The sequence below is a fragment of the Lycium barbarum genome, chromosome 3 (assembly GCF_019175385.1).
Source record: "Lycium barbarum isolate Lr01 chromosome 3, ASM1917538v2, whole genome shotgun sequence".
Lineage (NCBI taxonomy): Eukaryota > Viridiplantae > Streptophyta > Magnoliopsida > Solanales > Solanaceae > Lycium > Lycium barbarum.
Window position 1 is genome coordinate 81,742,487 of NC_083339.1, and position 13,755 is coordinate 81,756,241.

The following is a 13,755-nucleotide window of genomic DNA, read 5'->3' on the forward strand; positions in this document are numbered from 1 at the left end:
ATTTATCTTTTTCTTTTGTCTGAAAAAATCTTTCTAGTGTCTCTTTTACTATATTTTCTATTTTTTCATTTTTCTTCTTTTTTGCAAGTGTGCTTTTCCTTGTAGAAGCCGCTCCTTGCGTAAGTGTCTTTGGTAGTCTCCGTCTGGTTTGGAGAGATGAACATCCCTCGTCTTCACTTTTTGGCAAAGTGACAGCCATTAACGGATTTGATAAGTCTTTACCGGCTACCGTTTGAACCGGACTAGCTGTAGCTTTACCCGATACAGTGGGTCTAATTGCATTCATTGGGGAATGCACACCCGTCTCATCCATTTTTTTCTGAGATGGAGAACTCTGAGACTGCATCAATTCGAATTTTAATGCTTGTAGTCTTTGTTCTAATGTCTTCACCTGATCCAAGAGTTGCATTTTTTCTTGAACCAATGTCTCTTTTTGCTGGTTTAGTCTTTTGACTACATCAGTCATGGTAGAACAATGGTCGCAAAAGATTATTTTGTCTGTGTCTTTTTGTACATTGTACTGGGGGATTTTGTCTGGGTTTTGTCTGAGAGCTGGAGAAATATAATAATTTGGACCCAATGTCCCTCTAGCATAATCTAATGCTTCAGTAAAATTATTAAATCCCTTAAAAAGAGGTTTTCTTATGTCTTTAATAGAGTCTACAACTTCTATCCAAGTCTGAAAAATACCATTAGTTTTACCGTGAACTACAACATAAAATTTAAATTTTTTGTCTAAATTTCGGTCTGTAAAATATTGACAAAGTGCATTTATAGTGGCTACAAAATGTTTAGCTCCGTCTTTTTTATTACGCGAAATCCATAAATTATCCACTAAGCATCTTTGTTGTCTATCTATTACATATTCTGGTAATACTTTAAAAGTCCAATTTGATGGCTGATAGACTACTAAATTATTGGCTCCGAATTGTATTCTTTCTTCCATAGCATTTCTTTCTAATAAAGATGTAGGTCTAAAATGAAGGTTACCTAATACTGTCTGTCTGTATGTGTCTTGGGTTGAGGCTATGCCTTTCCCCTTGTCTGCTGTCTGAGAACTGGAAGGTCTCATGCTGTCCAAATAAAAAATTTAGTTAGCAGTAATATTTAATCTACTTAATTGATCTGCTAAATTATTATCTTTTCCTTTTATATGTTCAAATTTTAAATTATAAATTGAAATGGTATCTAAAAAATTTAGCCATCGTCTTCTACTACTATTTTTATCATTTATCTTTTGATAGAATTTAACTATAGCTTCACAGTCTGTTCTAACTAGTATTTCTGGTTTATTTAAAATATATAGTCTGAAACTATTTAATCCATATATTACGGCTAAGATTTCTGCATCTATACTACTCATATTTCCTTTTTCTTTATACTTACCACTTTGATAAGCACATATCTTTTCTTCATTTTTATTACTATACTTACTAGGTTTTGCTTTTAATACTGCTCCCCATCCTTCAAAACTACCGTCTGTTTCTATAATTAAATAGTCTGTTTCTAGTGGCATATTTAAATCTGGAATGTTTTTTATTTTTTCTTTTATTTTTTGTACTAATTTAATGTCTTCAGTATTAAAGTGTTTTTGACCATTTGATCCAGTCTTTGAATATAATGGTCCTGCTATTTTTCCTAAATCTTTTATAAAATTTCTAGCATAATTGACTATTCCTAAAAAATTTTGTAATTCTTTAACATTGTCTAACTTGTCTGGCATTTCTAAAGCTTTTTTGGCTATATGAGGTTGTAATTTTATCTTACCTTCTCCTAGTACTACTCCTAAAAAGTTTATATAATTTTTACATAATTCCATTTTCTTTTTACTAATTATTATCCCATTTTCTACAAATAATCTAAATACCGTTTGTAGGTGTCCTAAATGTTCTTTAATATCTTTACTAAATACTAATATATCATCTACATATACTAATACAAACCTTTTATATTCTCCAAATATACTATCCATTTTTCTTTGAAAAATTGGTGGAGCTGTCTTTAATCCAAATGGCATTACTAACCATTCGAAATGTCCTTCAGGACAGGTGAATGCAGTCCATTCTATACTATCTTCATGCATTCGTACCTGCCAATATCCTGATTTACAATCAAATTTGCTAAATATTTTCTTTCCTTGTATTCTATTTATTAGTTCTGTTTTGTCTGGTAACTTATATCCATCTGTTCTAGTGTTATCATTAAGTCTTTTATAATTTATTACCATTCTTGCTTTTCCTCTTACTATTTCACTATGATTTCTTACCATAAATGCTGCTGATCTATGTTTAGAAGTAGATCTCCGTATTACTCCTAAGTCCAATAATTCTTTTATTTGTACTTTAAAATCTTCTACATCTTGATTTGTTGCTTCAATAGATGCTGTTTTAATTATATAGTCTGGATTTATTATATCTAATTTACATACAATTCTGTTATTTTTCCAGTGTCTTAATGGTTTTTCTCCAATAATTTCTATTTCATCTAGAATTTTTATTATATTATCTAGGTCCTTTTGATTTTTTATTATTCCTATTTTTTCTATTCCTGTTTTAAAATTATATAACTCTGTCTCTATATCTATTAAAGTATAATCTTTTTCTAGCAACTCCTCTTCTTCTAGAATTTCTTTTTCTTCTAAAGTTAAATTTTTTATTTCTTGTTTTTCTTTACAACATGTATTCTTTTCTTCACATTCTTTACAACAACTATCTTTTTTCTTTTGCAGGTCTGTGGTAGGGATCTTTTTATGACGAATCCTTGTTTCAGTCTTAAGAACTTGTACTGGTGTATGAGTAATATTTTTTAAGAAAATTACTCCATCTCTTGTAATCATACAGCTACCATTATTATGTAACATGAAGTCTAATCCTATGACAAAGTCTACATTTATATTAAGGTCTCTTACCCATATCTTATCCATTTTATAACTTGGTTTGTAAAACTCTGAACATGTATTTATAAAGCTAATGTAGGCTTTATGAACATAATGTCTATATATATTATGGGTTCCATCCATTTGCATGGCCGCAACTGGTTTTTCTAGAATTTTTATTAAATTAGGTGGAACTATTCTTTTATTTATTATGCACTTTGTGCACCCTGAATCTACTAATGCTAACGTTTCTATCTCATAATCATCTATTTTAATTCTTGCAAGTATTTTTATTGTTCCTAATTTTTTATCTTCATTACATACTAATGCTTCATGGTCTTCTATGCTCATTAATTCTGCTTGAGATTCTTCTGGTATTATTGTTAATGGTTTCATTATTGGTTGTATATTTGATAATCTTATTTCTTCGTCTTCACTATCTACTTCTCTTTGTTTTCCTCTTTCTAGGTTACATAATCTGGTTTCTAATTCATTTATTCTTGTTTCTAATGTTATTATTCTTAGACTAATAGTAGGGTCTTCAATTTTCTTATGAGTTGTTTCTTTATTTATTTTTGTTTTAAATTCTTTTTCTATACACATTGTACATCCTTCTATGTAACAATTTTTACATTTAACTCTTTTGTCTCTACTAGGATACCATTTACAAAAGAAACATGCATTACTATCCAATCCTTTATTTCGTTCAAACTCATGGTTACAGTCTTCGGCTATATTTGCTAAATTATCCATGGCTTCTAAGTCTAGATTTTCTAATCCTATTTCATTAATTAATTCGTCTGCTTCTGAGTCTGATGAGTCTGTTTTGATTTTTTCTTCAGTGTCTACACTTACTATAGAATATATGCTTTCTGTATCTGACATATACTCGTCTACATTTATTAATGTTTCTTGAAAATCTTCAATTAGCTGGGAATTTCTTGTCTTATTATTTATTTTTTTTGGACATGTATTTGCTAAGTGTTCTACACTTCCACAAGTGAAGCATTCTAATTTATTTCTATAATTTCTTTCTGTTCGGTACTTTCTTACATGCCTATTTCTGTCTAAATAAGGTTTTCTAGCTGATGATTTTCTAAGATAATATTTCTTTCTATTATATTGAGGATAATTTCTATTATACTGCGTTCGGTATTTTTTATGCTTTTTCTTTTTATAATTGTCTTTATCATAACTTTGTGTCGTGTAAACTACGCTTTTACAAAAGTTCATTTCATTTTCTTTTAACTGTTTTTGTATTTGTATATGAGTACATTTTTCTTGTAGTATATCCATTATATGTTGTATCCTATGTCCTATGGACCACGTTAAATTAGGATTCTGCATTACTCCGTCTCTCTTATTCCATCTATCTTCTATTTCTCTTCCTAAGGCTCCTGGTAGTTTATTAAATAACTTTTTACCTAATTCTTGATCAAATGCATTTCCACTAATAGTACAGTAGTAAAAATAATCGTTTAAAAATTTCTTAATATGAAACCAACTACTTATGCTTAGTTGTTCTAATTTTATTACTGCATTTCTTTGTAGTACTAATAATCCACTATTTGGATCTTCCCCTGTAATCAAAGTATGTATTTTATTAGTAAAATTATATGGGTTTGCTCCCATGGATACTAGGTGTTGAAATTCCATTGGAAAATTTTCTTTATAAGCTTCCCATAAAGCTTTGGCTGATTCTCCTAAAAATGTTTCTAAATATTTATACATTGTTTCTGCGTCTGTTTCGCTATATGTTTTTATATAGTCTGCTACTACTATTCCTTTCCAAAGATCTATCACTGAATTCCATCTTTGCGGGTCATGTGCTGCTATACTCGTCTACATTTATTAATGTTTCTTGAAAATCTTCAATTAGCTGGGAATTTCTTGTCTTATTATTTATTCTTTTTGGACATGTATTTGCTAAGTGTTCTACACTTCCACAAGTGAAGCATTCTAATTTATTTCTATAATTTCTTTCTGTTATATATATATATATATATATATATATATATATATATATATATATATATATATATATATATATATTACTAATTGACCACATGTCTTCTCCTCCCTTTCTCTAGAAATTTCTTCCTTTTTCTTGAAATTTCCTTAAATTAAAACAAGATAACCACTTGTCTTTTTGTAAACTTTGGTCCATATATCTTTGTAATTTACACTTATCCCCCCATTTAATAAAACATGGATAACCACACGGCCAACATGGCATTCTTCAAGAATTTTCTGGAACACCTTGTGAAATTACCGTTTTGCCCCTAGTCTTCCACAATATTACCATGGGTCATTTTGTGAATTTTCCTTTTTACCCTTAGCCTCTTCTCAATATTTCCATAATACTAATGCTCATAAATAATATTCATAACTAACTTGTTCATTGAAATAATTTTGGAAGATAGTCATCCCCTTAACTTACCACGATTACCTTGAAATATCCGAACGTATAAAATATGGGATATAACAAAACCATCTTAACCACATATCCTATTAACCACTTATAAATTTAATTGTTATCCACTTTTGGAGGTAAACACTATGTAAAACCACCTACTCTATTTTACTTGTTGAAGCTATCAAAAAAATGTTTGTTTAGCAATTTAACTTCTATGTGATAGTTCCGGTTTTAGAGGATGTAATCCATTTCTACGCTAGTTGTTTATAAACATTAAAAACTGTTTCTGGTTATAGAGATTGATGATGATCATGTGTACATATTCAACAATCAATGCCTTGTCTTATTTAGTATCCGAAATGCCCATCAAAGTTTCCATAATTAATTTTCTACCATCTCTGAAAGTCCAAATTTGGTTGAGACAAAATGGTCATTTTGGTCATTTCAATGACAAGTTTTGTCTATCTGTGATCCCCAAGTGATAAGGAAACGAAACACTACAACTTGCATTTATGATTTAAATAAACAGACCACTTGCAATTAACTATCCTTAAACAGCAATTAATATTTAAGTCTTGCCAGGTGGCACATCGATGACGATACTAGGGTGACAACATATGAAGCACGTCATCACTTAACGCCTAAAACTTTATTGACGTTCCATGTATAGCGCGTGCCAAACCAATGCAATCATTATTCTTACGGAAGTGTTCGGTACAACTTTATTGGAAAGAAAATTCGTTTAAAAAGCTATTTCACTCTCAACTCTCTGATCACACTGTAAAACTAAATACTACTCCTAACATATAGTGATGTAAAAAGTTAAAGATGATTTGCAATGATAGTTTTTAATGACATTTTAAGTATAAGAATTTGAAACAATAATTAAGTGTTGATTCAAATATATAATATTATATACTATTATTCGCTTCTTCTCAAAACACTTGTCGTCCTTACTAAAAATAGTTGTTTCAAAATACTTGTCATTTTAGCAGTTCAAGATAATTTATTTTTTCATTTTACCCTTAGCAGTAATTGTTCTTGAAGTCTTCAAACACTTAATTTTTTTTTTCAATTTAGCCTTAGTAGTAATTGTTGTTGAAGATTACAAACACCTCTATTATGAAACATAAATAGAGTAAACATTCAATAAAGAGAGATTATATCTGAAGACATAAATAAGAATAAAATAGTCAAACACCCCTACTAATTAACATTTTCTTAAGGGGTACGTAAATGAAAAACACGACAAGTATTTTGAGACGGAGAGAGTAATATTGAGTAAGAATTTTGCTGTTTGTAAAGGAAGACAACTTATGTGTATAATACGGGAAGTTATTTTCTCACTTTTAATAATAATAATAATAATAATAATAGTAGTTGTGACTCTAAAATATGTTGAGAAATTATTTGACAAAGAAAACAAATTTCATGCTACGTCCAAAGTGGTCCAATATAATGATGGTTCATGAACCTGACCCATAATTATCTTAATCACTTGAGTGAAAAGCAAAAGATTCCACTAATGCGCGTGGGGGTCGTTTTTTTTCCACAAGCTAAGGCGAATTTTCCTTGTAAGCTTCCAATAGTTTACTCAGAATTCACCACTTTAACATTTTTTTCTTCCATATATATATATATATATATGCCCTCATGTTTCTTGACTTCTTGCTCACTAGTTGCTAACTAACAACAAATATTGTACGCAATATATACATACATATGGAATCTCCCTTTCCGGAAAACTCATCGACTGATCTGAAAAGGGCAATCGAAGGGTTAATCCGTGGTCGTGAATTTACGCGACGACTAAAAGAGATTATTAAAAAACCTCTTGGTGGTGGTGAAGTTGCAACCATTAATATGGCTGAGGATTTAGTTGGGAAAATTATGGATTCATTTTCCGAAACTCTCTCCATGATAAACTCCGATGATGTTAGAGTCGTCGATACGCCTTTTTCCGATGTTGAGGTGAAGTCACCGGAAGATTATTCTAGTGGAAGTTGCAAGAATACTTCAACATTGAAAGATCGAAGAGGATGCTACAAGAGAAGGTGATTACTTCCTCTTTTAATCTAATTACTAGTCTTAGCAATAGTTGAATATCAAACTTTTCCCTAAGGGTATTTTATAGCCTGTTTGGTCAAGTTTATTTTTTCCCCAAAAGTACTTATTTGAAAAAAAGTGAAGTGTTTAGTCAAGCTTTTGAAAAAAAATAAGTATTCTGGGGAGTAGCAGAAGTAGTTTTTCAGAAGTTAAAAAAACAGCATTTGCCCAAAAGCATTTTTTTAAAAAGTACCTTTGAAAAAAATATAAATAGAAGCATTTTTTAAAAGCTTGGCCAAATACTAATTGTTGCTCAAAAGTATTTTTTTAATTAATTGGTCAAACACAAATTATTTTTCACTAAAAGTATTTTTTGAAAAGTATTTTTTAAAAAAATACTTTTTAAAATAAGCTGATTTAGAAACTTGGTCAATCATGCTATTAGTCTTTTGACGTGAATGGTGACAAGTTATTTCCTGTTCTTATTGGTTGATTGGTTCTCTTTTAGTTAATTATTGTGAAGTTTGGTTGGATTCTTGATGCTTATTGACTATGTTATCCTTACACCAAATGCTAGAAATACAAAAAGGGCTGGTCCCTATCAAGGCTTGGTGATAAGATTGATTAAGATTTTTCATATAGTTAATTGTATTAAATTGCAATAATCATAGATCTCACTATGAAGAGAATGCGTGTAAAGTACCATTACAGAAGCTGTTTATTTATGAAAATGTGTTCAAACTTTACATCTCTAATAAATATACGTCTATCCTAGTATACGTCACTAATTCAGTTGTGTTATTTTAGATACAATTTTCTCATAAATGATTTGGAAAATATCAAATGCAGGAAAACTTCAGAATCAAACATAAAAGAATCCTCAGATTTGGTGGATGATGGTCATGCTTGGAGAAAATATGGACAAAAACAGATCCTCCATGCCACTTATCCAAGGTTTGACTTCACAATATATCCATTTTTTTTTCAATCAAGAATTTGTTTTAATTGCAGAGTAGATGTGATAGAGAATAATTATACTATAAGCCTCCTATTTGTTTTATTAATGTTTGATATACTTATAAATTAATGAATATGTATGCAGGCACTACTTTAGGTGCACCCACAAATATGATAAAAAATGTCAAGCAAGCAAACAAGTGCAGAAAATCCAAGATAATCCACCACTATACCGAACAACATACTATGGACATCACACGTGCAAAGTTTTTCCTAGACATTCTCAAATAATTTTGGGTTCGCCAATGGATGGAGATTCCAATTCCATTATACTTAGTTTTGATCAAAACAATTACCATCCTAATTGTTACAATAATAATAATGTCCCTACTACATTTCCCTCAATAAAACAGGAAACCAAAGAGGACGTTTTCAGATTCTATCCTAAAATTGAAGATCAAAATCAATCATCAACCTCTGATTATTTTCTGCCAGCAACATTTGAAGCCTCCGGTGGAAACGTGGCGGCAGCGTTATCGCCAGATGTTATATCGTCTGGGGTATACTCTTCTTGTACTACTACAAGCAATGATAATCTTGAGATTGGTATTGATTTTGAGGAGTGTCTTTGGAATTTTGATGGGTATTCTTGAAATAATACTTTGTAAGGGGTGAAATATAGGTTGATAGCGATGGTGTACAAATTTTGTATTACGTTGACGTAGAGTTTAATTTGCAAGCATTAGGTAATAGGTGCTTTGCTTTGAAAGTATAAATTTGACTTTGAGATTTTATTCCGTGTGTAATAGTAGCCTGTTTTTTTTTTTTTTTTTTTTTTTTTCTCGTCTTTTCCCTTCTATGGAAAATCTCAAATTCAAATATACATACCTTTCGATAACATGGTTACATAGCAACATCTCACTATAATAACTAAGTTTTTTTTCGGATGTGATTTTTTATTTTTTTTATAGCATTTTTTTCTTTTATATATAACAGCAATACCATCTTTATAACCATAACTCTTTTTTGTGAAATTACCTTTCTATAACATTTTTTTTTATAATATAATAATTAATCATCATTATAGAAATAGAATTTATAAGATTACCAATAAAGATCTAGAGATTTTGACCAAATAATTTTGATATTTTAATACACTGTTTATGACACAATATTATATGAATATATAGTATTTTCATTACTTTAATACACTATTTATATATTTTCATCATTAAAATATTTTCTTTCTTTATATAAAGTATAATTAAGCTTAAGATTTGACATAAAAGTCAAATGTTATTTAAATGTTAAATGTTGTTATAGCAGCTAAAATATGTTGGGGTTTTATGAATGTGTGAATGGGAAACGAACCATTTCACCTTTTATGGAAAAGGTTTCAAACCTCTTCACTTCTTTACTTTGTAGGTTATAATTATTGGTCTTTCCTCAGATTTTTTTACGAAAAATTCGACAACCTCTTTTCTTTCTGCACAAAAGAGTAAAAGTCTAAGTGTGATTCGACCGATTCTTTGTGTTCGCTGCACACTGACGTTTGAGATACCGCTACACCAATAATGGTAATCTGTTCTATTCCCGGAGGAAATAATCCATAACCTCGAGTACTTGGGGGACTTAAGTTCCTTAAGGATACACTATGAATTCAGTGGGACCGGATTTCTTCATCATTATTTCATCTTCTTCTCCATTTCTGATTTTACTTAGTTTTTGTTTCTAGAATATTTTTTCGAATACAGAAAAGCAACAAAAACTTTCAAAATCAACGATACTGTTAGAGATAAGTTTCACTGTATACCATATCATTCATAAAAGGTGAAAAAAAGAATTGACCTAAATTTATAAGATAAACCAGAAGCTAGAAGAAAAAGAACGTGCTAAGTGCTAACCATGATCATGGATTCCAGAGAATATGCTCCAAATTAAGATGCGACATTGGAATTTTGACTCTATCAGTAATTAGGTCGATGTGTAAATTCAATTCTAATTAAAAATTTGTTCACCAATTTTTCAGAATGTGCAGTTTTTTAATTACTACTTTTCAAATACGTGCAGCTTTGTATTACTACTGTTTTTTTTACGAGTGTGATTATTGATAATTTTTAACTATCATGATTGTGGGTTGTACTCATATTATTGCTCACTCAAAAAGGAAAAGCACAACGTGATTCATGGTGTCATTTATGTGACGGAAATGGGAAAAAATAAAGACTAATTAATTAGAATAAAGACATCTTATTCTCAAAAGAGTGTCACTAGCATGAAAAAGGAAAGGGAAGATAAGAAGAGGCCAAGAATGAAAGAAATAAGACAAGACTCACAATGTCGGAAAAAGATTGAAGAAATATAGAAAGATGCCAACGTGGTATAAATTCTGCATTAGGGATCCATTTTTATCATGAGTGAGGCAAAAGAGAACAATACATAGAGTCTATAAAAGTAACGAATATTCCTCTTTAACTTGGAGAAATAAAATCCAACAAGTACCCAAATATCGAATTTAAAAATAGAAGTGAACAAAAAAAAATTGTGAATTGTGCCGTGCATAGCAAAAATATCATATTGCGTTTTTTTTTATTCTTCTTATTTTCTCCTTTGTTTTTGCTTCCTTTTGGTAGCCGCCGGCAGTTGGATCAACAAATATTACTCTCTTTGTCCATTTATATGTCATATTTTTCTTTTAATTTATTCCGAAAAAGAATAACATGATTTTAATTTAATTTTTCATTTTTTCATTAATAAGATGGTTCTTGGACACATATATTTATGATTTTTTTACACCATAAATTTTAATTTTTTTTTCTTAAGTTTCATGCTCAATCAAACACCGCCACATGAATTGACATGGAAAAAGTAGATAGAAAAAAATATTGGATCAAATTAATTTCTAATTAGTTTAATTGATATTTGCTTCAAAGTTCTAAAAAATATTCATAGAAAATGAACTGTCTGTTTGATCAACAATGAATGTAAGTAGAAGATGCATAAAGGCCTATTATTTTTTGCCGTATATAGTAGGAAAAAAAATGAGAGTTCAAAGACGAATACAAGCATTAAAATTGAACTTTGTGCCTATTATTCATGTTTCATTACTTTTTATATCCTTACTTTTGATACAATTCTCTTCGTGTCCTACCCTTTAAAACCTAATCAACTACTGATATCATTCTCTTTTTCTCAGCTCTCATTTCATCGCCAACCGTAAGTGAAGCTACTCTTCCACTTCTCCCTCATGCATCTAGCTTCATGTTTTTAGCTTCATGTTTTTACTTTGACGTTCTTGCAGTTTTTGTTATAAAAAGAGTTAGGGTACGTGATAATTGAGATTATCAAATAATAATTAAGAGCATGATGAGAAAACAGGAAAAGCTAACGTCACAATCACAGGTCATTATATAAAATGACATTTTACATCGATATATGACCACAGATTTAACAAGACAATACAACAACAACAAACCCAGTATAATCCCACCATGTGGGGTCTGGGGAGGGTAGAGTGTACGCAGACCTAACCCCCACCTTGAAAGGTAGGGCGACTATTTCCGAAAGACCCTCGGCTCAAGAGAGGAAAACAAGACAAAAGGTCAGATAGGACCAAGCATATCGAAAATAATATGAAAGCAAGGAATAACAAAAGCGAGAAAGTCATGGTAGAACAGTCCGGAAAGAAAGGAGCATTAACTACTATAGATAAATAAGATAACCAAAGTATAACGGCTCAACAAATATAAGCAGCAATCAAATGCAGAAATCAAATGGCAATAAACAAATGAGCAAAACTACTACAACCATGGTGAAAGGATTAGCCGCCTATCCTTCTATCCTAATCTGAGTCCTCCATAACCTCCTATCTAAGGTCATGTCCTCGGTGAGCTGAAACTGTGCCATATCCTGTCTAATCACATCTCCCCAATACTTCTTCGGCCTCCTTTTGCCTCTCCTGAAACCGTCCATAGCCAACCTCTCACACCTCCGCACTGGGGCATCTGTGTCTCTCCTCTTCACATGCCCAAACCATCTCAGCCTCACTTCCCGCATCTTGTCCTCCACCGATGCCACTCCCACCTTGTCTCGGATATCTTCATTCCTAATTCTATCCCTCCTAGTGTGCCCACATATCCACCGCAACATTCGCATTTCCGCGACTTTCATCTTCTGAACGTGAAATTTCTTAACTGGCCAACACTCCGCCCCGTACAATAAAGTCGGTCTAACCACCACTCTGTAGAACTTGCCTTTAAGTTTTGGTGGCACTTTCTTATCACACAGCACTCCGGAGGCGAGCCTTCATTTCATCCACCTTGCACCAATACGATGTGAAACATCGTCATCGATATCCCCATCTCCCTGTATAATAGACCCAAGATACTTGAAACTTCCTTTCTTTTGAATGGCCTGGGTACCAAGCCTCACTTCCTCGTCAGCCTCACGCGGTAGGCCACTGAACCTGCACTCCAAGTATTCTGTCTTGGTCGTACTCAATTTAAATCCTTTAGACTCCAACGTCTGTCTCCAGCCCTCTAGCTTATCGTTAACTCCGTTGCGAGTCTCGTCAATCAGTTCTATGTCATCCGCGAACAACATACACCAAGGAACCTCACCTTGTATTTGTCGCGTCAATTCATCCATCACCAAGGCGAATAGAAACGGGCTAAGAGCTGATCCCTGATGCAACCCATTATAACAGGGAAGTGCTCCGAGTCTCCTCCTACCGTCCTTACCCTGGTCTTAGCTCCATCATACATGTCTTTTATCGCTCTAATGTACACCACAGGTACACCTTTGGCCTCCAAGAATCTCCATAGGACCTCTCTTGACACTTTGTCGTAGGCCTTTTCTAGGTCAATGAATACCATGTGCAAGTCCCTCTTCCGCTCCCTATACTGCTCCACCAATATCCTTACAATATGAATGGCTTCTGTAGTCGAGCGCCCCGGCATGAATCCAAACTGGTTCTCTGAAATAGACACACCTCTCCTCACCCTCATTTCCACCACCCTTTCCCACACATTCATAGTGTGACTTAGCAGCTTGATACCTCTATAGTTGTTGCAGCTTTGAATGTCTCCTTTGTTCTTGTACACGAGAATCATTGTACTCTACCTCCATTCTTCTGGCATCTTCGTTGTCTTGAAAATGACATTAAACAACCCGGTCAGCCACTCCAAGCCTACCTTGCCTGCATTCTTCCAAAATTCCCCAGGAATCTCGTGAGGTCCGGTAGCTCTTAAATAAGAATACAATACATAAATTTTAAATAAGAATTAAAACACATATTTTCTTAAAATAACAATACGATACAATACAGTAGGCAGGTAGCAACGATCCAAATAAGTTGTTACTCAACCACCAATCAAGATTGATTACAGAATAACATAAAAATGGTAATCTTGTGCACACAGCATCCTATGTTAGCAGGGTCCGGGGAAGGACACCCCAAGAG

The 13,755-nt window shown here is 32.1% G+C and overlaps 1 protein-coding gene across 1 annotated transcript; it reads left to right on the forward strand.

Moving 5' to 3' along the window:
- The first annotated feature begins 6,949 nt into the window (after nt 1-6,949).
- LOC132631604 (WRKY DNA-binding transcription factor 70-like) lies at nt 6,950-9,088 on the forward strand. The gene is made up of 3 exons (XM_060347227.1): nt 6,950-7,345; nt 8,187-8,291; nt 8,440-9,088. Exons 1-3 carry the CDS (start codon nt 7,014-7,016, stop codon nt 8,945-8,947), a joined length of 945 nt encoding a protein of 314 aa, XP_060203210.1. The 5' UTR covers nt 6,950-7,013; the 3' UTR covers nt 8,948-9,088.
- The last annotated feature ends 4,667 nt before the right edge of the window (nt 9,089-13,755 follow it).